This window comes from Telmatherina bonti (genome assembly GCF_933228915.1).
Source record: "Telmatherina bonti genome assembly, chromosome: 21".
NCBI classification, from domain to species: Eukaryota; Metazoa; Chordata; class Actinopteri; order Atheriniformes; family Telmatherinidae; genus Telmatherina; species Telmatherina bonti.
The window spans coordinates 6,076,646-6,103,082 of record NC_136630.1 but is presented as its reverse complement, the minus strand read 5'-3'; the positions used below and the strand labels follow the sequence as shown (position 1 = coordinate 6,103,082).

General features: G+C 37.9%; 2 protein-coding genes across 3 annotated transcripts; one reads left to right on the top strand and one right to left on the bottom strand.

The window, feature by feature from the left end:
- Positions 1 to 1,236: 1,236 nt before the first annotated feature.
- LOC306771277 (LIM and SH3 domain protein 1-like) lies at positions 1,237 to 13,315 on the top strand. Of its 2 annotated transcripts, none has more exons than XM_079260416.1 (7): positions 1,237 to 1,395; positions 2,636 to 2,730; positions 4,074 to 4,158; positions 10,956 to 11,063; positions 12,045 to 12,111; positions 12,201 to 12,280; positions 13,008 to 13,315. In XM_079260416.1, exons 1-7 carry the CDS (start codon positions 1,327 to 1,329, stop codon positions 13,179 to 13,181), a joined length of 678 nt encoding a protein of 225 aa, XP_079116542.1. In that variant the 5' UTR covers positions 1,237 to 1,326; the 3' UTR covers positions 13,182 to 13,315. The 2 variants fall into 2 exon arrangements, with proteins under 2 accessions (XP_079116542.1, XP_079116541.1); XM_079260415.1 differs by having other exon boundaries at positions 12,198 to 12,280.
- A 435-nt stretch (positions 13,316 to 13,750) lies between these two features.
- On the bottom strand, positions 13,751 to 24,997 carry LOC306771845 (kelch domain-containing protein 1-like; the record flags this gene model as incomplete). Its single annotated transcript, XM_079261167.1, has 13 exons — positions 13,751 to 13,886; positions 17,464 to 17,543; positions 18,165 to 18,249; positions 18,406 to 18,478; positions 18,586 to 18,698; positions 18,797 to 18,855; positions 19,349 to 19,423; positions 20,273 to 20,371; positions 20,444 to 20,534; positions 20,731 to 20,843; positions 23,388 to 23,505; positions 23,796 to 23,866; positions 24,908 to 24,997. The coding sequence occupies 13 exons, from the start codon at positions 24,995 to 24,997 to the stop codon at positions 13,751 to 13,753; spliced, it is 1,203 nt and encodes a 400-aa protein (XP_079117293.1).
- Between the last annotated feature and the right edge of the window lie 1,440 nt (positions 24,998 to 26,437).

Genomic DNA, 26,437 nt, shown 5'->3' with positions numbered 1-26,437 from the left:
AGGTAGATTCATATTTTGGAGCGGTGTTTTTCTGGAGGCAAACGATGTGAAACCACTGCACCACACGATTAAAGGAAATTAAATGCACCTGTTGCACTGGCAAACCGCGACGTGCCCGTGGATTTCATAAAGCTCTTAAACACCATAAGGATCCGCAAAACGTTTAATTTCGGTTTTCTTTACAACGTTGAGCATAAACTACCTAAAATAGGAAAACAGGGGGCACCCGGATTTGAACCGGGGACCTCTTGATCTGCAGTCAAATGCTCTACCACTGAGCTATACCCCCACGCCGTCCTTTTCTGGGAAACGTTATGTATTTACAGAGTCGTACTGCTGTGCCTTCCTCTGGTTTGTAAATATTCCGACTTCGGCTATTGCTTTTTAATTATCTGGCCCAAATTAGGCTTTAGTGTCTATTAAACTTTAAAAACAAGGGTTTTATGTAATTCCTTGCCCAAGAGAGGGTGCCATTTCAACTTCTACTGATTTTTCAAAACGTACTTTATGGTTGTTAAACCTGTGTTTGTTACACGATGAACGTGTTACATTATGAAAGGTTTATCTTTAAATAAGAAACCTCACATTGGTTTTATTCTAGTTTATTTGTTTTTTCCCTTACCATCACACTTTTTAAATCTCATTTGTGCTCCAAATTTCTAGAACAGTGTGAAAATACTCCATTTAAGGCTAATAGCGATCCACTCTGTATGCTGATGCCTTCAGGTGCTGCGAAAAAATGGATAAAACGCACACGTTAAAATAAAATAGCCTATCTTATTATTATTATTATTATTATTATTCATAATAATAATAATAATAATAATAATAATAATAATAATAATAATAATAATAATAATATAAAAACAGTTGCATTTATTGTTAGGCCTGTTGTAGTTAAATATGAAAAATAAAAAATAAAAAACAGAACCTTTGTTTTAAAAAAAAAACTTTAGTTAATGTTTTAGCTTATTGTAAGGATTCAAACATAAATTTACATGAAAGGGCTATAAAAAAAAATAAAGAAAGAAAATATTAACATTTTTTAGGACGATCACTAATGCCAAAATGAAGTCAGTTTTAATTAGACAGCCTGGGTGCTTGTTTAATATAAGTCAACAAGCGTAAAAACAAGCAAAAATTCCTATTTACAACGATAAGTGAATGCATCGTGAAAACTTAACTCCTCCTCGCCTCGATGCTCCATCTAAAGCCTACATGGGAACAGGAGGACGTTTGGTTTCCCTGCAACTCATCCCAGCTCACACTTTACACTTTTTTCCTGGACTCTTGGCATCTTTTGGTGTGAAAACTTTCTGAGCCACCATGAATCCACCCTGTGGGAGATGCAATAAACCAGTTTACCCAACAGAGAAGATAAACTGCCTTGATAAGGTAAGGTGATGCATATCTAACAATATTAGCCAAGTTTGAACAAAACATTATTTAATCTTTTTTTTAAATATCTAATGTGATTTAATCTTTTTTGCCATGCATACATATAAATTGTGATGACTGTATTTTGTACTCAAACCAGGACATTTACACACAAACACACTCGGAATGATGAGATAATGAGAAGAAAAACCATAAACTTTGGCTACAAAACTTGTAGGAAAAAAATAGAGGGGGGATTCCAGGAGTTATGCAAGAGTCAGTGGCTTCTTGTTTAGATGCAAACTGACAATGTTAATCAGATAATGAAAAAGCATCATTTCATTCAGTATGAGGACACATTTTTGGCAAAGCAACTACTATAGCTTTTTGCTTGTTGGTTTGTTTTGTTTTATTACATTTCTGGCGTTTTCTAAGAAATTCATAACACCATTTAATAGGGCACAAGATTATTCCATGATCAGTTGCAGATCCTTATTCAGATAATACACACACATTTCTATGTAAGTACTGTGCAAAAAGTGCAGGAGTTTGTTGAAACGTGCAAACATAAGAAATACAGTATGGGCATATAGTAGTTTTAATAATTCTAACAAGCATAAAAGTCAACATTTGGTGTGAGCACTTCTATTCTTCAACACAGTCTGAACCCTTTTAGATTTCTACCATCTTTTCACCATTTGATGTAAAACTATCTAGACTGTGATAACTTTGGCAGTTTTTAGAAATGCACCTAAATAAACGAGGACAAGTTGTGTGTCTTTGTGTGACGCTGCTCGTAACAAAGTCCCTGAAGATACCACATAAAATCTGTCATAATCACCTGTTATTTAGGTGCTTCGTTCTCTTTTTGACAGATTCTTTAATTATTATTCAATGGCTTCAGGAAAAGGCAGCTGATGTCCAAAAGATACATTTGAAAGATATTTAGAAAGCCTGAACGAGTAATGCTCAAGGCCACGTTAAAAGATAGTAAGGGATTTTGACTTTTGCACTGTCTTGTTGTAAATACTCCCATTTCCAAACAGCACAGACATTCTGTGAAGCTGATGTGCCGAACAGACATGTTTTTTTAAGAAAAGATTATGCAAGAGCTACTGCTGAGGCAGGACGACATCCATACATGGTGTTCAGGTTTAAGCACACTTTATTTTGGACACTCAATCAGTTCAGAGATGTAAAAAAAAAACCAAATCAGCAGAACATCTGTGGTGTTTATATCAGTCGTTTTTTCCTGCAGTATTGGCACAAAGGTTGCTTCAGCTGCGAGGTTTGCAAGATGGCCCTGAGCATGACAAACTACAAAGGCTTTGAGAAGAAACCTTACTGCAGTATGTGAGTGTTTACACCACACATCACTCTGACGGAAAACATGACTTTAAACAGCAGGATGACATCCGGTTACTTCTTAACCTATTTGGAGTTATTCTAAAATCATTGAGAGTCAGAGTCATTGTTAAAACACACAAGCTTGATCACTACAGCATGGAAATGAGACGTTAAAGCAGGAGTGGAAGTAGTAAAACAGGAAGCGTGAACAGACAGAGGTCATGTGAGTCCTGCCATCTCTGAATGTAACCTCAACATTTAAACACTTGTTTATACCTCAATGTTTCTGCATCTGTGTTATCAAATTTAATGTTGACATATTTTAACAAGGTTGTCCTGAATAAGGTTTTAATTATTTAAATTAGATGTCTTCATCAGAACCTCCAGCATTATGCACCTGCCTCAACATGAAAGCACAGCTCAGATGATGTTCACTGCTGTGTTTCTAATTGTTCATTTTCCAGCAGTAAACACTAAGAGTGAACATTCATCAGGTTTGTGAATGTAGCGTTTGTAGCTTATAGAGTTGATATGTTGAAGTGTTAAATGTCTCATCAGGTTGGGCTCAGAGTTGGAAAACCTTGAAGTGAAACATTAAAAAAATAATTTATTTATGGAATATTATGGCAGTTCAAGTAAAAAAAAAAAAAGCTGTTATCTGAAACTCAAAGACATAATTGTTTAACTTAACTTTTTAAATAGGCATATTTTTGTCATTAATTGCAAGATTGAATTTAAAAACACATGGATTCAAGATGTGCTGTTGCTGCTGGAAGCTTTACGGTGAGAATAGCACAACAAGTTCATGTTTGAGCGATAAATCTATGTATTTATCAGGGCTGTGACGATATGCTTTTGTCTTGATTCAATTCCAATTTTTTGGGTGCCAATTCTATTTCAATTGCGATTCTCACAATTCTTCAATATTGCTGATTTTTGTGGATTAAAAACAAAAAAAAAAATGTCTAACTTTTTTTTCCCTCATCTTTTTTTTTTATTTCGATGAGGAAAAACAACACAGTCGCCAGACCATCATTTTGCTGCTATAACGCCCAATAAGACAAGTAAATAAAATAAAAACAATAAAAATGACCAAAAAAATGTGTTATTTTTATTTATTTGGAGAAAAAAAAGAATTTTTTTTTACAAAAAAACTATTTTAAAATTGTGAAAGCAAAAAAATCAGGATTTTTCAATTCGATTTTCCCGCGCCGAGTATTTATGCAGCAAATAACGATTTCTGACTGTGGTAGAAGACTGCAGAAGATCCAAATCTGGTTGCAAGAAAATGCTAAACAAGAAAAGGACACAATTGTTAATAAATGGGATTCCCTCTTTTCTACTTTCAGGCATTACCCCAAAACCTCCTTCACCATCGTCACCGACACCCCAGAGAACCTACGCCTCAAACAACAGAGCATGCTCAACAGCCAGGTGAGATCAGGACTCAGTTCTGCCGTTATCTCCTGCTTAGTCCGGTTTTATTCTCGCTGACAGAGACTCGTTTCCTGATCTCATTTTCTCATCAGGGCTCGGTGAATGTGCCACGTTGTATTAGTCTCTTTCATTCACCTCTCTGCTCCCCAGAGCAGGTGATGAGGATGTACCGCTTGGTCCTGAGCTCATCACAAGTGGATTCCTATCGATTAAAGATGGCGAACGCTCGAAGTTGAGATGATTCACAACATGAACAAATCAGAGGTTCATGGTCTAAACGGGGGATTTTTTATCTTATGCGACACCAGCTTTGAAAACATTTTTAACACTGAAAGAAGAAGAGCATCATCTCTCTGAACACACAGAGCTGCTCTGCTCCACCCCTCTCTGCTCTGTATTCAGCGTTCTTAAGCTCTAATCCAATCACACTGTTCCTGCCAGCAAACTAACCTGTTCAAAAGGATAAATCCACCAAGTCACGCAAAATTATACAGATTGTTTGGCTGTTTATCTTTAAGGTTTTTCCTTTCACTCAACATTTAGCTTTGGTTTTTTTTCTCTCCTCCAAAAAGCAGAGAAGAGTTACATATATCCTTGTAAGGCTGCATTTTTGGAAGACTTAAGATGACTTCTGCAAAGATGTCGACCCGATTATACGCATGGCATCATCCCAAATCTTCCAGAAATCTACTTTAAAGCAACTAGTTGAAAAAACTGGAATTTTCTAATGTTGTTTTAGCCAGACGGGCTTTGCGAATGTTTAATCCTAACAAAAGCTCAAGAACACGAAAACAAAACCAAAATATATTGATTTGTATGACTGGAAAAAGCTGGAAGGAATATTAAATTAAAAAAATAATAAAAATTTCATCAATTTTCCTCCCCGTGTTCATCAGGTATTCAGTCTCCCAATAAAAGAAGCGTCTGTTTATGCCATGGTTGTGTTTCTACAACGAATCATTTCAGACCAAACACCAGATCTGATGAAGTGGGTTTTTCCCTTCCATACAGATTTAAGGCCTTCACAGTGTGATCAGAGCTTCATGCCACATTTTAACCAACAAAATAAGATTTATTCTTTCAGAAAACAAGATGAACATCCTGATGTTTCTGGAGAAAAATAAGTTCAAATTTTGACATGGTTACACATTACTATCATTTTAAAAATAATGTCATTTATTTTCATTTAATATTTTAATTGTATATGTTTTATAGACAAAAATATAGTTATATATATATATATATATATATATATACACATGCATATATATATATATATATATACACATGCATATATATATATATATATATATATATATATATATATATATATACACAATTTATACAAATGTATAATCTTTTAAAGATATATAATGATCAATTTATTTTTAAATTACATTCAAACATTTAAGAGATATTTAATGGTTATATCCATTACTTTTCAATTTTATTTAATGTATAATTCAACTTATTGGACTTGTTTTGCATATTTATACATTACTTATATATTTAGGTGTTTATACATCCCCATGCTTGACAGCAGGGATGATGATGATATTTATTCATCTAACCGCATGCTTTTGGAGATTATGGCTTAATAGTTCAGTCTTTGTTCTATCAAAGGAGATTTCCTCCCAATCAAGTTCCTTTCACAAACCCCCCCACAGGTCTCTGTGTGCTTTTTAACGTGGAATGGCTTCTGTCTGGTTGCACACAACAGCGATGGTTGTCATCTGTACAGCAGAACGCAGCATTTACAGAGACTGTTGGCTTATTGGCAACCTGTCCAAACGAAGCAGCAGCTATACATTTAGCCGTTTAAAAGCTGCAAAAATATAACATCCTCCTCATATCTGTGTCTGAACGCAGTTCTTTAAAACACTGAGGCATGTTTTTCACTCTGACATCCGTGGCTATTTGTGTTTCCAATTCTGTCCACTGAATTCTATTAAGTACAAATGGACTCCAGTTAAGTCATAAAAGCATCTGAACAACAGGGAAAAGGTCAAAGCAAAGGGTCTGAATATTTGTGTAAATTGATTCAAATATTTACTTTTGTCTTATTAGTTTACGTAAGCAAGGTGGTTCTGGATTGGTACTGCAAATATCCATATTTGGCTTTGGTTTCATGCGTTCTTGCTTTTGAGACGACCACGTCTGACATATTTATGTATATATTCCACATGCACTGCTTCTTCGTGCCTCTGTTTATCTCTGCAATCCATCACTGTAGTCTTTTTTTCTCAGAAAATTAATGCGTCAACCTGCAAAATTACACGTTAGGTTTGGATAAATCTGCCCACCCAGTAATAACATAAGTGTGGTCACAGGCAAAGATATAATCAGATCAAACTCTTCACACCAGCTGGAACAACACAAACAGTGAAGCCCATGCGGGGCTCCATTTTTGGTTAAAATGAATCTAAACAACCCTGCAACATGACCGCGTCATCATGTCATGTGACCATTACAAGGTGATGATTGAATTTACACCAAAAACCATTTCCTCTTCTCTCAAACTCTCCTCTCGTCCCATCCAGCCAACACGTTTTGTTTAGAACCATAAAAGTCTCGGCTCGCTCACTGGAGCAGCATGCTCCTCATAGCAGGAACGTGACTCACTGGTGTGTGTGTGTGTGTGTGTGAAGGCTCAGATTCACTTTCAAATAAACATTCTGGCTTTGTTTAATGCAGCCAATATATGCTTCCCAAAGACCCAAACATACGAGGAACTGTGGCGAGTTGCTTCTTAAGTGAAAACATGAATTTGTAATTCACACCAAGTATGAAAGAGCCAACCTTGTCATGTAGATGTGGACATTTTAACACATTATTTTAACACATTTAACATTTTATTTTAATTTATGATTTTATTCTGATTTTGTTTGTATTTTCTTTTCCTGTCATGCTTTTAATGTTTCATGTGAGGCACTTTGAATTGTCTTGTACATGAAAGGTGCTTTACAAACAAACTTGCCTTGCCTATAAAATGCTCTTTTAGACGGATTAACCTGAAGTGAAGACAGAATAATTTGAACGGCAGTTTCCTGAATGCAGGCAGGATGTCCACGAGGACGACAACCAGAACGTTGATGTTCATCTGGTTTATTTCAGACTGCTCAGCCTCACACTGGTCCGTTGCAGTTTAGTAACAATTCAAGCTTCTCTCTGCATTTAGAATGGAATGGAAGTTTCAGACTTAACCTTGACCCGTTTCTAAGCTTTGACTGCATGACATCCTCATGGCAGCGGGAGCTTGAGGAAATACTGTCTCTTTATACGTGACGTTAAAGTTTAAAGGGGTGCTATTCTGGTATTTGGAGTTTTCTGAGCTTTCTACAGCATTACAGTGTTGAATCCTCATCAGACATGTGTTTTTTATCACCTAAACACATGTTTGAGTTTGAGTTTCAGTTCCAGCACGCTCTCTGTTCAGTTTCCATGGCGACGAAAAACGCGTCGTTTTAGAGAGTTTTTTTTCTACGTGGAAATCCTTGTGACGTCCCGGGGGATCAGGTTCGGTGATTGGTTACCTTCTACTGGTTAACAAGGACATGTACAAATACATCAGGCGGGTGGAAAACGTGGGATAAAGTTATTTCCAACGATGGCTGGTGAGTTTACCAAAGAGAGACATCCTGCTGCATTCGTTGCTGTGGGTTGCTGTTTTCCACTTCGTTTTCAGGCTCTGATTCAGGTTCCAACATGTAGGGCTGGATGCTATGTGTTGACATTGTATTCTGTTATTTTATTGAGTTCATATGAGCCTAATCCTTCTGTTTATGAGATGTTACAATGACGGTGAAAGCAGGTGCGGTGCGCGCTCCCGATGTAGTGCAGTGGCGGGAGGCGGGGCTTAATGCGGAAGAGTCTCAATCCACTCGTTTTGCCTGCAGGCTGATCTGACAGCCTACGGAGAGGGTCGGTCTGAAGTAAATAAAGCCATTTGTGACAATAACTCCATCAATCCCAGCCCTTCTGGTCTCAGACATAAAAATAAATTAGCCTGAAATGCACAGAATAGTTCCACTTTAAGGTTCTGCTTGATTTATCACTGCTGACCAACATTAAATAAAACTCTGCAAGTTGCATCGTGGGGTTTCTCAGCCTCAAAATGCTGCAGGGCAGCAGCGGCTTCAGAAATGCACATGCAGGCCTGTCGCAATAAGCTATAAGGGAATTAATCGCACCATAAGAAAAAAAATGTTCGCAATAAGTTTGTCAGACGCAATAATTTTCATTTGTCTTTATTTTCTCTCGCTTACTCCGAGAACTGCATTTAAGACAATATTAACTAAAACACAGCAAAACAACAAGCTTCCATCTGCACTTAAAACACACAAACTACAGTTTTATCCCTGCTGGGGGGAAAAAGAAACTGTCTGGATGAATATAAATGTTACAAACAGCAATTCCACAACTTTACAATCGCATGACTTACTGAAGGCGATCAAAGACATTCACTTTCACCATTTCACCTCTAGTCCAGTCCAAACACGTCCCCGTATGTGAGCTTACCATAGACTATGTAACTGTATTAATGGTGCTGAGAGACCAGATGTTCCAGATAACCACGTTGCCAAAACCGCAGGAGAAATTCTGATCTGTTTCAGCAGACTGGGGACTGGATCAGCATAAACTAGTCTGCACATCAAGTTAAATGTTCTTTAGAAATTAAAGTATGTTGATCTTTGAAATGGTGCAGTTGCATTAATATGGAGTTATTTAAGTTGAAAATAGGCTCAAAATGACATCAGTAAGCACGATATTATCATCTATCGCAATCATTTGAGGCAATAAATGGCATGGCAACATTTTTTCGTGCACATGATAAACTTTTACCGTCAAACAAGTCCAGAAAGGAATTTTAAGGTCAGAAAGATACGTAATGCATCTTTAATGGCAGCCATCAACTATGAACTCTGATCAGATTCTCTCATTTTTTTCTTGCAAATTAAGTTCAGTCTCACCAGAAAACTTTATTTGTCCATTGTCACACTCCACTAAAGCTACACAATATATCATTAAAGCATCATCATCATAATGCACGTCTGTGCAACGGTCTCTTTGCAGGTCCTGCAATGTGGGAGGAAACTGTACTCAACATGTTTTCATCAACTTTAAGGGTACCTGACACACAAGCCTGTGTGGTTATCATGTCTGCACACGACAGAACAAAAAATGAAGCAGCAATGCAAAATAATAAATCCAAACTAAAACCCCACCTGTAACATTCACACACGGTGAGATGGCTGCAGGTTAACAAAATGGTAGGAGTGCAGCAGAACTTAAAGCAGGTTTTCCCTTTTCCAACACTCCGGCTTCACATTCATCTTTGAGGATACACAGAAAACCTGCAGGATTGGGAGCGTCGAGCACCGGAGCTGGGTGTTGTTTTAAGTCATCTGTCACACAATGTTAGTTTTCCCCCCAGTACTCTTTACTCCACACTGCTGAACTGTGACATGTCAACACATTCCCCTAATAAAACATGCTACGTTCATTTCTATTTAACTTCTAATCAACCGTCTGCAGGAGAGAGGGATGTAGGAACCTGACGAGCCTGAAAACATGGTGCGGGAAGTGTTGAACTCTGGCATGAAAGTCAGCAGACTGAACACTTTGCTCTTGCTTCATCTTTAGAAAACTTGTGGCCAAATCAGCAACAAATGTCGCCGTTTGTTGAACATCTGTTAACAGACAGAGAAGGATGCGTTGTATCATCATCATGTGACTGACAGGACGTTCCATGTTTAAACAATGTGACGTCTCAGGAACAGAGAAAGAAACCAGAATTGTGGTTTTGGAGAACTGTGACTTTTTGCACTCTGGACCAAAGCAGATCAGCTGTTGTGAAGCTGGTTTGCTAAATGCAGACTTTGGTTCTCTGATAAATATTGCAAATAAGTGCACATAGTTTAAAGGTGGAGTATGTAAGATTTTCAATATTTTCAAAACAAATTAACTAAAAAAACAACTACAATCATAATTAGTTTTTTTTAAACATGTAGGTTCCAGTCTGTCCATATTTGATGTGTTATTAAATTACAAGTTTAATTAATGACAAAGACCCTTCTTAAATGTTTGCCAACCCATAAAAAAAAAAATTTTTTAAAAAGTGCAATTTGTCATTTGTCATTAATTAAACTTGTAATTTAATAACACATCAAATATGGACAGACTGGAACTTACATGTTTAAAAAAAACTAATTATGATTATAGTTGTTTTATTAGTTAATTTATTTTGAAAATATTGAAAATCTTACCTGCGATGGACTGGCGAGCTGTCCAGGGTGTACGCTACCTTCGCCCATAGACAGCCGGGATAGGCTCCAGCTTCCACGCGACCTTAAATGGATTAAGCAGTTTAGAAAATGAATGAAAATCTTACCTTTAATGTCGAGGATCCCAAATAAAATTTCCTTTTTTTAGGGTTGAAATAATTGTCACTAAAATTGGCATTTGATGCAGCATCACTTTGTTTCTAATCTTTAATTACTGTGTTTTTAGTTTAAATATATGGTTTGAAAATACTTTTTATAAATCTCAAACCAAATTAAATTTGAAGCAACTTGCATTGCCTGCGATGGGGTTTAAATGTGTGTGCGACTGGGTGAGTTTAAAGCACTGAGTGCTAGACTTGGTTTACCATTTATGACAACGTGTCCGTAAATGCCACAAGAAATCTCATAAAACCTTTTTTTTTTTTTGGTCGAAGTAATACCAGGTTACTTTTCCTCCCTTTAAACAAACGGTGGTTTTGGTTCATATTGGGGAATATGTTGTGTCTGCAGGCTCTTTACAAGGAGGAGTTTGAAAAGAACAAGGGGAAAGGTTTCAGCGTGGTCGCCGACACTCCAGAGATGCAGAGACTGAAGAAGACACAAGACCAGATCAGTAACGTAAGCGCAGAGCAGACGTCGCCGTCATATGCTTCCATCAACAGAACTTTTCTTCTTCTGAACAAAACCATGAGCAGATGTCGGCCGTGGTCCGAGCAACAAGTCTGCTTTCGTCACACGAGCGTCCATAGTTGACAGGAAAACATGGTGATATAACAGGAACCAGTTGAGGGGAAGATGGCTGATATACAGAAGGTTTTAAAAACACAAAACAGACTTGAGCGGAAAAGGATGTCAGAGTGCGATCCTGGAGAGCGAGAGGCGAATTTCTGACATTTCTCCTCGTCCACCATGCGAGCAGCTGCCATGTATGGTCAAAATGTTTCAGCTGTGGACACAACCAGAGTAGTGTCCAAACACACACACACACACACACACACACACACACACACACAGAAACTCTCCTGAGAGCAATAGTTGCAGGAAGGAATGATGGGTGATAAGCTGCATGTCAAAAGGGCAGAAATCTTATTTTTCCATTGGTTCTCCCTTTTATTCATTGGTTATTCAGCAACTGTCTCTTTCTCCCCCCCACTGGCTTCATTTCCCACGTAGTCCTTTTTGTTTACTCCCATGAAGTTTGTGGATTACACAGAGGGGGCTGCCTCTCATGTTTCCTTTCTATCCACGTTTTATTAACTGGAGAATCCCCACTCATTTATTTTTTATGAGGCTTTCTTCATTCTTTGTGTCCCCTGGTAGAAAATATTCTAGGGTGAAATGCATAAAAGATGTGTACGCTTTTCCTTTCATGTAGGCTAATATTTATGAGAATTAACATTAAGATATTCTGAAGATCAACATACACGTTTTCAGACACGTACACGGGCCTGAATCCATGTAATTTAAATGGAAATAAAAGTAAACATGTAAACAATTTCCATCCAGTATAATTTCCTCCATTTTCCTCACGATTGTTATGATTTAATCATTTAATGTGAGAATAAATGTCCCATTTGTTGATCTAAACCTTGCTTGTAGATCAAGTACCATGAAGAATTTGAGAAGAGCAAGATTCGAAGTGATGCTCCTCCACCTGAAAACAGAGGTACGACTCTAAGCACCAGCTTTTCATAATGAACAGATTAAAAACATGCAAGTTTATTTCATGTGTGTTTTGTGTGCATGTTGAAGAAGAAGAACCGCCAAACTCTGAAAGATGCAGCCAGCCTGCTGGACAGATGCGCCCTGCTGCTATAGCGCCCCCCGGTGGAGGGGTAAGGCTATTACAACATGTGCAAGTTACCATGTCTGATGAGAAGTCTGAGCAAAAAACCAAAAACCTCTCAGTAAAAAACATGCAAAACTGTCTTAGATATTTTCTTCAACAAAAGCATTGCATGCAGACAGACAAATGAAGCCAAATCATTTGTTTAATCACTGGATGTATATTTAAAGTCTATACCCATCTGTATTTAATGCTCATAGCACTCAAATCAGTATACTGTGACAATCCCTCCATGTCACAGCTGTAAAATACTTGTACATACATATATACTTTGAACTTGTTGCTTATTGCACTCTGGTTAGATGCCAACTGCGTTTCATTGTCATTACACATGTACGAGTACAATGCAAAGTTGAATCTAATCTAAATCCTGCAAGGTACAGGCGTATTTGCTGCCTAAATTCATTTACATGTCTGCTCTGCCATCAGGGAAATTCAGCGCAAACTAGAGAAGCACTCTGAAAGAGCAGATCTCCACTAAGTGACTCATCACCACCAATATTGTGATTTCAGTTCCAGGTTATAAAACTGAAGTCTCAGGGAAATGTAAAAAAAAAAAAAAAATCTAGTACTTAAGCATGAAATTTCTAACATAAAAGCCAGCTAAAACACAGCAGCTACTGTCCTTGGTGGAGGCAACAAACCAGTTACACCCTTTGCATGCTCTGTGTTGCATTTTGTGTCAACACACCTGACATTTGTTTCCACTCCTACAGAAGTGCTACCAGGCCTTGTACAGCTACACAGCAGCAGAAGCAGATGAAGTTTCTCTGCAGGAGGGCGATCTGGTCTTAGAAGTGGAGCCCATAGATGAGGGATGGGTGTTCGGATGCAACCAGCGTACAGGACAGCGGGGGATGCTCCCTGCAAACTACGTCCGACCTGTCTGAGACGATCAAAACAAACCTGCCAAATAGACATTAGGAGGTCTTCCTCCAGTCATGTGGAGCTGCATTCAACAGAAACCAAGCTTCTACATCACTTTTTGCAAATTAAAAATGCACATTAAAGAAAAAAGTCTTCCCTGATTTTTCCCACTTATGTCGGATGTGAATCAATTCCACTATTTTTAAATAAGCCCCATTAAACCGATGAGGGGTTTGATAAGGAGGGAAAATACAAAAGAAAAAAAAAAAAAAAAAGCTAAATTTAGGTGTCAAAAATCATAGTTTTCTATGTGGAATATTTTTGTCTTGTACTTTCTACATTCCTGCTGTCTTTTTAATTGAAGAAATAAATTTAAAACATTGTTAGCAGCTTTATTCAACAAAAATGCACAAACATCAGTACATAGAGTAAAACAATGTTAACAGTTTAAAATGACAAAAAGACTTTATTTACAAATTATCATAAAACATTAGCACCTTTTTTTTTTTTTTTTTTTAATAATTCAAAGAAAATATTCAGGAACCCAAACTGAATGATTGGCTCAGAATCTTGTTGCCATAACAACAGTCCTTCATGTTGTAAGAAGCGGCCTTTTGGCTGCAAAGAAGGCCGTCCGCTTGTCGACTTGGTTCTGTAGCTTCGATGGCAGCCAGTTGAGCTGCTGCCTGAACAGCTCCGGGTTTCCTCCAATAAAATCTTCACATAGTCTGGAGAGGGAAAAAAAAAAAAAAAGGGGGGGGGGGGGGCAGACATGCTGACTGAAGATGCAACTTCTGCTTATAAACAGTTTCCCCCCCATGATGACCGACACGTCTTCAGTCTAATGAAACCTGCTCATCTAGAACAGTCCTCTACTCAATGTGCCGTCGTTTGCATAAACCTGCCAGGTTTCCTGGTAATATTTGTATTTGTGACAGAAACTGGTCATGCGCTTGTTCTCTGTGTGTTTTGGCTTTAAAACGGTGATATGTAGTTGCTACACGTTTAAAACATTTCATTTAGTCCCCATTGTGAAATTTCACGTGCTACATTTTTAAAAGATAAAAAGATACTGAGCTAAAGTAAAACTATTTTCAAACTATGGACCCATGTGTGTCTTAAAACAGTGAACTAATCGAGCACATGCGTTTGCATTTCAGCCTCTAGAAGAGCTTTTAAGTTGGGCTGTCAGGAAAAACAAGGCATAGGTAAAATAAAGAAACGTAAATGAAAAAGCTGCTGATCAGATCATTTTAGACAAGGCGGCTGAAGTCTGAGATCATTAACTCCTGTAGACATGATAACTGGGATTAAAATGAAGACATCTTGCCCGGGGGAAATAAATCTGAGGATGGCTTTTTATTTGTCGATTAAACGCATCGTTTATTTTAAGAGATTTTTTTTTTTTAAAAAGTCATCCGTCTCTGCCATGTTTCACCCTCTGGCTACACATCGCATTATACTCTGAAAAAGTTGGCCTCCTGTCCTCCAACTCTGGCAAAAATAGTGTCAAATGTTTGACACTAAAAAGTTTCATTTGTGCCGCAGCGTCTAAGATATTAAACGTTTTGAGGGCAAAGGTCAACAAAAACTTCTCTTTCAAAGCATAACAGCAGAAATAACATTTTGGCAACACAAAAAAAAAACAAAAAAAAAAAACAGTCAGCTCAAATTAAACTTATTTGACACTTTTAGGTTTGAATGGTGACCTTTTGACCTGGAAACTTCCCAGAACAGAAGCAGCACAAACAAAATTTAAAGCACAAAAACAACAACAGGCACAATCTACACTAATTTAGTGCAATCTGACCTCTGATGTCCTGAAAACTTAGACAGCAGCACAAATAAAGATTTCACAACGTGGAAATTTGGGATGTTTCCACACTGAATTCCGTTAACATGATTCACGTGTGTTGGAGGAGGAAAACATTGAAAAACACAGGAATACCGGCACTGAGCACAGTGGTGCAGTACATGGTATATGTAGGTAAACAGAGTAAACCCACTTCTAACCCTCCTGTGATGCTGCTTTTACAGTTACTAACATGTTCCTACGTCTCCCAGCAGCTCTGGTAAGGTTACCAGTATGCTATACTGGTGCAGTTAACCATCAACTGGGTTACCTTCAGCCTGAACATAGACATAGTAAAGATACATGTATACATGTCTGTGTACCAGTACCGGTTCAGTCACTTCATAACTCTTCCTCCCTGAAACCGAAGAGCAGAAAGTGTGTGACAATAACCAAACATACGGATGGATTTTTGAGTTAAACTATATAAACTAGTCTTACATGTCACTTTTTCAGAAACAGTCTTTTCTGGGCTACTTTTTTATGTTTTTGTTGTTGTTTTTTTTTAAAACAAGGATGAAAAATTGAGTATACCCACTTCATAAAAGGAACCACAACACTAACTGAGCAACATTGACATGCATGTTATTTGATGATGTGTTGGTAAGAAACAAGACTTAAAATGCCGTAGAAAAATCATTTACTGAGAAGTGTATGAACCATGGCTGACAGTTTAGCATTAAGTACATTCTGCAAGCACGCATACAGATATTTTATCTGGCATCATATGAGGAGGCTAGCGTTACAAATCTAGGTGTGAAAATGGACCCCTGTTTAAAGCTGGACTTTAACATAAATATTGTAGTTAAGTCCTGCTTTTTTCAGTCGAGGCGACTCTCCAGACTTAAGCTTTCATCACTTTTCATCGCGACACCATCTGGAGACTGTGATCCTTTAAAGGTGGAGTATGTAAGATTTTCAATATTTACAAAATAAATTAATAAAATAACTACAATCATAATTAGTTTGTTTTTTTTTTTTTTAAACATGTAGGTTCCAGTCTGTTCATATTTGATGCGTTATTAAATTACAAGTTTAATTAATGACAAAAAGCACTTTTTTTTTTTTTTTTTTTACTGGCAGGCAAACATTTAAGAAGGGTCTTTGTCATTAATTAAACTTGTAATTTAATAACGCATCAAATATGGACAGACTGGAACCTACATGTTTTAAAAAAAAAAAAAAACAACTAATGATTGTAGTTATTTTTTTAGTTAATTTATTTTGCAAATCTTACATACTCTACCTTTAATGCATTGATTACTGTACCTTCATTTTTACTGGAATCAGACTAAACGCGCCGTCTCGCCTACAGCTGGTACAGAAGATTTTTAACTGGTAAAGAAAACGTGAGCACATATCTCCGGTTTTAGCGTCCCTTCACCGGCTTCCTGTTTAGTTTTGTATCAATTTTAAGATTCTCTTGTTTTTAAGTGTCTTGACGGCCTCGCCCCTCCTTATCTGGCTGCATCCTGACACACCACAGCGTGCTCTTAGATCAGCAGACCAGATGTTTTTTAACTGTCCAGAGGAGCCTTTTCAGTTTCAGCTCCAAAAACCTGGACCAGCCTCCCTCTGCAGGTTAGGCAGGATAAATCCCTCGCTGCTTTTAAAAGTCGTTTAAAAACACATTTTTATTCTTTGGCATTTGAGCAAGACTCAGTTGTCATCCATGTTGTATATATTTTTCACCGTTCTTTTTTTCTAATGTATTTATTTGACCATTTTATTGTTGTTTTATTTTCTTATGCTGATTTTATTCACTTGCTGTTTCTGTACAGCACTTTGGTCAGCTGTTGTTTTTAAAGTGCTTTAGAAATAAAAAAGGCATTTTTAAAAAAAATACTTGTTAAGACTTCACATGAAGCCGTTTCTTAAGTACAGCTCCCAATAAGAAGTGGTGCACTAGTTATTATCAAGGTATTATGATTAAACATTGTAAAGAGTTTATTATTCAACTACTAAAAAAAAGTGAATTGCAACATTTTTCTTCTTCGATAGGATAATGAAGTCTGACGTGACGTTCATCATGAGGTTTATAGCTGCTGTTCAGTCTACAACTATCATGACGAGGAACATTCAGTTTAAAATCACCAAGGTTGATCTTTTCTGCATACGGAGAATTTTACAGGATCAAGTCGTTTGTTGAGTTTTTCAGACACCTGCTGATTAGATTGTCCGGTTTTCAGGACAACACTGCAGACCCACTAAACGCTGAGCATGTCTAAAAAAACTCAGCTCATCTTTCTTTAAGGGTTCTCAACATAATGACAGAATAAATCTCCCTTTTAATCCAAGTGTGTGGCAGCTCATCTGGATCTACATACAATAAGCTTGAACCCTGCATGGACCAGCACACAGAGCCAACAGGGAGCAGCACTCCTCGGGCACAAAGCCACGGTGTGCGTTTGCAGCCGATTTCAGTTGTTCTGAGGCGAATAGTTGAGTCTTACCTGAAAAGAGAGTACGGCTGGGTCTGGAAGATGAGAACATCCTTGCAGTGATGCTGGGATGGAGCCCTCAGAATAGCCACCTAATACAAGGGGATGATGATTATTAGACATGTGCATTGATTAAATATCGTCTACTTTATAAAAAGGTTGTTTACATATAATTATGTCAACATGAACCACACTCTGCTTGGCCCTTTTAATCCTAATTTTATACTTTAGATGGGATAAACCAACAAATCTCCCTGTTTTCTGCCATTTATTGAGATTAAAATTAAAGATCAGGACAAAGAATTCAACTCATGCTGGATGGAACGCCATGTAATTTAGTTTTTATGTAGATTTACTGACGACCTCGCCGGACCACCAGGTCCGACTCCTCTGATTTATCAAATCCTTTAAAAAAAAATTATCAGAAACCAGATTGACAGCATTCTGTTTAGCAGATGTATGAAGTAATTTCTCTGTTGTGCAGGTGCGCCTCGTCCCAGAGTCCTTAAACCACTTAAGCGCAAGAATTATGTAACCGTTTTAATCAGCGGGCTATAATTAGCTCACTCTAATGACCTCAGAGTAGTAATGAGGTTTAGTTGTACGTTTAAAGGGATAAACTCTAAAGCTGCAGTCACCTGCGCATGCCTGCTGCTGCACAACAACAACAAACATGTTTAATGGAAAGATTATTGTCAGGTCGCTGTACGTACCGAGTCCACAAGGATGCAGAGGTTGCTGCTTCCCCCGAAGACCACAACGTCGCCGTCGTTTCCCAGGCACGCCGTGTGACACACTCTGATGGAAAGCACACGGTCGCAATGATGAGACGTCATCTCATCAGGTTTTTACAACGGAAAAAAGGCAATTCAACAAACGTTTCGGACAAAACTACCTGACAAAACACCTGTCCTGATATTAAACAAGCATGAGAACAAAAGAAACACCAGTTACCTTGGCTTGTCTTTGTGTTGGTGCGTTATCTTGGCCCACTCTCTCTTCTGTGTGTTAAACTGCCAGGCATCATCTTACAGAAATAAAAAAAAATAAAAAAATAAAAAAAAAAAGAGTTTTTCTACATTAGTTAGACTTTACATTTGTTGCAGGAAAAGGAGCCTCTTTATTTTGACTTACTAAGAGTGTTTCCATCTGTGCTGAAGCCGCCGTAGATGAAGAACGTGTGATCTGATATGGACGTCATGGTGTGCATTGAGCGCCCCAGAGGTGCACAAGAAGAGGAGATGTCACTGATGAAAAATAGAAAAGGATAGATAAACCACTGAAAGCAGATGTTGGAGATTATGGACATTTATACATCTTAAAAACTTGATGCAATTAGTTTTACAATTGAGTCCATGTCCAGGTGTCCAGGTCCAAGCAGAAAATATCCAACTCTGCCGTTTCCTGCAAAAGGAAATTTGTCTAAATTTGACTGTCTTTACAGAACCGCAAGAATATGAAGGATCCATCCAGTCAGTAGAAAATAAGGGGTGTGTGTGGGAAGGGATCCCTGAACATGTCAGCCACAGAACTGCTGAACATGAACAGAATGCGACACTATAAACACACTCCAGCCCTCTCTCTTCCCGATGCTGGGGAATGAGTTTTTGCTTCAGCTCATCTTAAAGATGTCAGAGGTGATGGAGGCAAAGATAAGGGCTCTCTGCAGGCCAGCCCAGGTCTTCCATGACTTTAAAGAAAACCATTTTTCACTGGATTCGACCTCGTGCATGATGGCACAACAGGAAAGGGATGTTGAAACAGGAAAAGGGCCTAACCCAAACTTAACACAGTGTAGGAAGCCCTGCACAGTCAAATGACAGGACCGACTGAAGCATCTCGGGCATGACGGTGTACGCACCACTTAGAACTGCTCAGAAAGGAGCAGTGAACTCACCACGCCACCGGTGATGTAACCTTTGTTACCCAGCAGAGCACTGGCATGGCTGTCTCTGGGAACAGGTGCTGGGCCCTGCAAAAAAGAAATTAAATTCACTGAAATAAATGGTCAGACATTAAAAAAAAAAAAAAAAAAAAAGGAACACACACACACACAAAAACATGTATCCAAAACTACGCTGATAAATATCTAAAAAAAGGTGGAGAAACTAAACAGATGGTTGGATTTTTATAAGTATTTTTGGATAGGGGGAGGAGCCTGTGGTGGTACCCACATCTCATGAGAGCGGACTTACCAAGAGTCTCCAACACCACCAGAAAAAGTCACTATTTGTCACTAGTTTGTATAAAAGTCAGTGGAGGGGTCTGAAAACGTGCTAAATGTGGCCCCAAATTTGCTAAATCATTATCTGTGTGCACCCAGTGTGACCAGTACACCAGGAAATCATGTACCGAAATGTTTCATGTTATTTGGAACACAAACTGCAATGACTTCAGTCTTTATACTTTCTTTCACTGGACGAAACATTCATTTCCACCCAGATCCATTTGTTCAGGAAGAAAAACCAGTCAACTTACTAAAACTTCACGCTTGTGTTAAAACACCAGGCCTAGCTGCCCTTAAATCTACTTCAAACTGAAACCACTGCTGAAACATTTTAAGCATTTTCATTCGGATCAAACTGGACTTTCCCCGACTTCCAGCTCAGATGCAGCTTCTAATCTAAAAGGCAGCAGACCAGCTGGTTGTCCAGACCCTCTCTGGTTGAACCAGCTTGCAGTGTGGAAACAAAATGCAAACCCTTCCCTGTTGTTGAGCCAAATCCTAAAAACTACTCCTTAAGAACATAAACAGAACTAAACAGCAGGGTGACAGAAATAAAAGATCATATATGAGCACAAAACCATCATCTTTACTCACCCGAGTCTCCGGCATGCTCCACGTAACGGTGTGCGTGTCAAAAACATGAACTTCATTGTTCCACCCCCAGCACCGAAATAAAGTGTCTCCAATTGTTGTCTATGAGGCAAAATGTGTACATCAGCAACAGATGGCAGAAAACTGAAACAATCCTCCATGTCTAGCATTTACCCAGGACATTTCTTCCAGAACGAAGCTCGAGGAGGACCCATTTTGTACGTCCCCGAGGGTTTTGCATCCATATCCACCAAAGTAGATCAGTCTGCAAGAATGAGACAAACAGGACGAATGCAAGGTTTTAGAATCTGTTGTAATTAAGATGCACAAGGAGCTGAACTTCAGCTTGTGAAGAGCAGCTGGAGCGCTCATGTTCAGCAGTTTTTATAAGCTGATCCGACTATTCTCCATGTGCAGCTTGTGTACGTGATGCAGCGGACGTTCCCACAGACGGCACTGACCTGTCTCTGTGTACCCAGCAGGAGTGTTTGTTCCTCGGCGACGGCGTCTTTCCCTCGGTGTCGGTCACCCTCTTCCAGGAGCAGCATGGCTCAGACACATCAACCTTAAACATCTACAAGAAACATACAAATTCACACTGAAAGTGACTGTCATATACTTTACTCTTTTTATTTGACATTAAACATAAAAACGGCAGTGTGTTTATTCTATCCTACAGTCATTTAGAAGACGCTGTTATCCAAAGCAACTTACATGTGATAAGTGATTAACAACATATGTTTACATATCTGACGTGGAAAATTAATCCATTTCTACAGTTATGTCTATAAACAATCCCATCCTTTCAGCACCAACACAGGAATTTACTGTATTAAAAGTGTGTTTACAGCTCTGAACCATCTCTGGAAGGGACATCGCACATTTCAAACAGCTATCAGCTCAGACAATCAAGCTGGTTAATCGCTCGTTTCCACAGTCTGGTACGAGCGAGATAAAACTGCACAAGCACACACATGCCTTATCAGAACTTACAACACAAACTTCATTTGGAAACTGAAACTTAAAATATAATTTCAACCCAAATTGCAACAGTGATGAGCAGAGGCAAAGCAGCAGGATGTTTTGTTGCTTTTGTCCCACACGCCTCTACAACACAATTTTTTATCTGTCCTACTAAAAGGACAAGTACTAGCAGGTTCTGGGTGAACAGAAACACATATATACATATATGTATGTATATATGTGTGTGTATATACATATATGTATGTATATATGTGTGTGTGTATATATATATATATACATATATGTATGTATGTATATATATATATATACATATATGTATGTATGTATATATATATATACATATATGTATGTATGTATATATGTATGTATATATATATACATATATGTATGTAATATATATATATATAGATATATATATATATATATATATATATATATATATATATATATATATATATATATATATATATATATATATATATATATATATATATATATATACACACACATATACATACACATATACATACACACACACACACACACATATACATACACACACACACACACACACACACACACACACACACACACACACACATATAATAAAATTTTCCATAAATAGGCTTGCCTATTTTTTTTTATATATTCAATTATATTACACACACACTTTTTTTTTTTTTTTTTTTTTTTTAAAAATAAACTATTTGCAGAAGTTTAGAAGATTCCAACCCTAAAGGATGGAAGACACACATTCCTTCTGCTGCAGGATCGTGTTACACACAAAGAACCAGAGCAGTGGTGCATGTTTAGATTGGAGGATAACTGCCTGACTTTTTCCATCTTGTAAGTCATTTATTTATCTTATAGCAAATTATGAATCAATGGATTGCAACTCTGCGTATTTCTGTACGTTTTCATTGATCTGGGCTGAGATATTAAGCTTACTGCAGGGTGCCATCTCTCATGCATTTCCAGGAAAACGTGGTTCATTTACAATTTGCATGCCGCCTGTCACGTGAACAAACAATACTGGCTCACTCGTTGAATAAGGAGTCTGTTCCATGCTTTCATGGCTTACAGGCCAGTGTTATGTTGCATAAACATGCTCCTAAAATAGCCAGGTATTATAGAGTTTTAACTCATAAATGAGTTAAAAAAGAAGCCAATGCTGGAAAAAAAGACAATTATCCTTCAGAAAACTTGGAGAAGTTTTGATTAAAACTACAAATATAAAAGATTAGATCAATATTAGTAATTCTGCTTAATGTGAAAATTGGTGATAATTTGTCTAGAGAAGCATTTTTTAGGGTGATTCTGGTTCAAGTTGTGGAGTTAAATTGTCCAAAAATACTTTATAATGTCAATGAGACCTTTGCATAAACACAGAGTACAGTCCAACCTGGAGTACAGGTAACTGTTCAGACTCCAGATGCATTCCTGAGACATCGTGTGCAAAGCAATGGGTCTGAAAGGAGATCACAATTCCTCAAAGCAGTTGAGGATGTGAAAGCATGAAAAGAAAACCAAATTGCACCAAAATTTGTTTAAAATAATTAAAAGCACCAAAAAAAAAAGGCAAGTGTGTGTCAGTTCTCTAAACTCAGACCCAGCAAGCAGTTCTGATGGAGGATGCATATATGCCATGATTACCTGCTTGATTATAGCTTTTTAGCCTCCAGATGCTAAAATGCTGCTTAACATGGATCAGAAACTAGTTAACAAAAGTAGTTTTTGCACAGTCAGAGCACATCACTGACATTTAACTGTATGATTCATGTAGATTTATTTATATGAAAGGCAAGTAGATGCTGAGATGTTCCAGTTGGACCATAATAAAGCATGATACCAAGCAAAGCCACCAGAATGGCTGAACTTTTCTCATCACTCAACAATTTTCTCTTTAACAAGGTGCATCAATGATTTACTTTACTCATAGTGATCACTATAAAGTAAATATTCACTTTTCCAGCTTCATTCTCTCATCTAACTGGAAACTTCAGTCCAAACATGTTCTAAGCAGCTGCACTCATTTCACAGAAGAACCTGTGTTTCATGGATGGAAATGTTTTGAATAAATAAAACTGATTTCTAAGGGAGGAAAGTGATGATGTGCTTGTCTACAACACCCCACCTGGTTTGAGTATCCAGACGAATCGCATCCTCCGAAGACGTAAAATGTGCTGTTAATATTAGAGCCACAAAATCCTGATAAATCCGAAGGCACATCTCCAGTGATCTCCTTCCGCTCCCTGCAACACAAAGGACAAACGTCAGCGGAGCAAGGTAAATGTGTAAAAAGTAGACTGATGATGTCTGATTATAGCTAAAAAAAAATAAATAAATAAAAAACAAAAAAAACCACACTTTCTACAGCTGCTTTACACACAAGAGACTGCTATCCAATATACGGCTCATGTGTTAAAAACAAGTTCTCTCTCTGTTGTTCATGCCTTTGTGGACAGTCTGCATAGTTTTGTCACATTTTTGAAGAAGTAGTTGCTGACACCAGAGTTCATCCCAGCTGATAAACTTATCTTACCACGTCCCGCTGTGTAAATCGCAGAACCATATCTCATCACAGGGCAGCATGACATCCTGTCCGGCAACAACCTAGAGAGGAAAAGATAAAACATGGCAGATATTCTTCTTGTACCATCATCTTCTGCAAACACGAGGCATGTTTTCACCTATACTGATGAGCTTTTATATTGTGAATGCATTTAGGACTTAACACCTGAATGCAACATGATCCAGTTGGAGGTTTTCTTTTTGAAACATGGATAGATTACTCAGGTTTACAGATAAAAGGTGAGAGTTTTATTTAGATTAATTTATGTATTGTCAGTTTAAAGATTGCAACTTACTGAAAAATGCCTTTAATGACAGTCATTTTAAAAAATAAATAAAATTTAAAAAAAAAAAAAAAAAAAGACACTTACACACTCAAAAATAGAGGTACCAGCTTGTACCTAAAAAGGTACAAATGCTTGTCGCTGGGGGTGTACTCTTGAGAGACATTTCTATACCCTTCAGTTCTGGTCTATTTTTGTACCTTATTAAGTTCAACCTCACCTTATCAAGTCATGTTTTTTATGTTTTCCCCAGCATCAGGCCTGGTCCATTCCACTTAGCAATATTATCTTATCTTTAATCTAGAAATAATCTTCAAAAACTCTAAATACTGACCAGCCATACACTTAGTTTGCAGCATCTGACCTTCATTGTCTGGTGTAGTAAATGACTGTTAAGTAGTACTACTGTCATCACTCAACTCTGCTCTAGTTTGTAACATTACAGCCATAAACATTACATTTTTCAATGCTGCAGGTACCCTTATGGTCGAAATGGTACAAATTTGTACTTTATGTCACTTTGAACCCTTTTTCGTACCCTGAAGGTGTGCTTCTGGTCTCTTAAAGACCAGTATTGTACTTTTGAGAGAACATTTCTTTAAAATGTACCTATAGGTACAGAAATGTCCTTATCTTGTACCTCTATTTTTGAGACTGTATGGCATTGTTGTGGAAGATGCGCAAATATTTTTCAGGATACAAACGTTATTTTGATTAAACCTCCCAAATATCTCCCAGTAAACACAGGACTGCTTGGCTTGTTTGTCCCAGTAAGTCCACCTGGACAGGTTGCTTTTACCTGGTATCCTCCCCACACACACAGCGCGTCGTGGTGGATGAAGGCTGCGTGGCTGCTCCTCTCCAGCCGGCTCCCCGGAGCTGCATCCATCCTCCGGCTGCCTGGCAGAGTCTCTCCGCGCAGAGAAAGCAGAAAGTCCAGCCGATGAGGATCCGGATCAGCTGCAGGAATGTCTGGCGGAAAACACGCAAACCCGCCCCGCGCAGGACAGGAAAGCCGAGTGGGTGTGGAAAGTTTGCAAAACGTGTTTTTCAGGCTCAGATTCTTTTCTTACTCCTCCCATCAACAAGATCCCTTCAAGCAAGTTTCACCTCAGCAGTAAACCAAGCAGCTCTGGGGAGGAAGAGGAGGAGGAGGAGGCTCACATCTCTGACAGAAAGTCGCTTCTAAAAATGCCTTTTTCTTTACATTTACGCCTAATTCCGCACCTTACATCATTATAAAAGCTGTTTAAAAGGCTTAAACTGGCTGTGAAAGAGACATTTTGACTAAAGAAACGCAGCTGGCATCAGTTGCAGTAATAATAATGACGCCATTTGTTTGGTCCTGAGCAGGCTGGTGATTGGCTGCACCTGTGGCTGAGCAACACTTCCCCATTTGTCCCAGTTAGAAAACCAGACTTCCTCTCATATGAATGACTCCAAAATACTCCATCTGACACATGAAGCTTACACCTGAAGGGGACATGTTAGTCACAGCTTCTCAGATCAGAATAAAAACTTAACAGCAGCTTTATTTGTAAAGGCTTCTATAAACTTGTGTTTTCCTGTGGAGAAGTGTTTTACAGCAAAAAGTTGTGACTCTGAGCATAATCCTGGATCTGAACATGTAATCCAAATAACAATAGCTTCATTTATAGCTGCCTTGTCTGTCTTAGCTTGGTCTAATGTTCTGAAAGTCAGCAGAGGGAAAAAAAAATCAGATTTTATCCTATAAAGTACCAATAAAGCAATTTAGTCAAACTCCTGCCTTTAAAAGAATCCAGTTATGAGGAAAGTACATTTGTTTCAGGAGCAAGTCTCAAAGTTCCAGTAAAAATACTAGTTTATTCCTCTATATGTAATTATGTGTGTAATTAAGATTGGAAAAGATGCTATAGAAGAGTTGGTCTGAACTATTTCAGTTTTTTTTTTTTTTTTATACAACCACACACCAGAAAAATAAAGTCTATGTATTATTGTTTCATCGTACCTCCTCTGAGACCTGTTGCATCACTTAATGGTAGAAACTTTGCTGAAAGCCCCGTCTGATACCTGTTTTACATATGCAGCGATTAAAAAGTACATGTAATAAAGACGTCAGAGTTGAAGAATTAGACGGGTTAGTGGGTGAAACACTTTAGAGGTGTCTGGACCTAAAAAAAAACAAGTTGTTTAAACTTGATTAATCTTTTAAAGCAAAGCCAACCTTGACTATGGTGGATGTTAAAAGACATCAAAGACCAAATAAAATGTTGAAAACTGATGGGTGAATTTTAAGTAAAGTCTCATATTATTACCAAAAAAGAAAAAAAAAAATCGCCTTTGTTTG

Coding starts and splice junctions, on each gene's coding strand:
- LOC306771277 (XM_079260415.1), top strand. CDS start 1,327: ATGAATCCACCCTGTGGGAGATGCAATAAACCAGTTTACCCAACAGAG. Junction 1,396..2,635: donor AGATAAACTGCCTTGATAAG/GTAAGGTGATGC, acceptor TTTTTCCTGCAG/TATTGGCACAAAGGTTGCTT. Junction 12,281..13,007: donor TAGCGCCCCCCGGTGGAGGG/GTAAGGCTATTA, acceptor CCACTCCTACAG/AAGTGCTACCAGGCCTTGTA.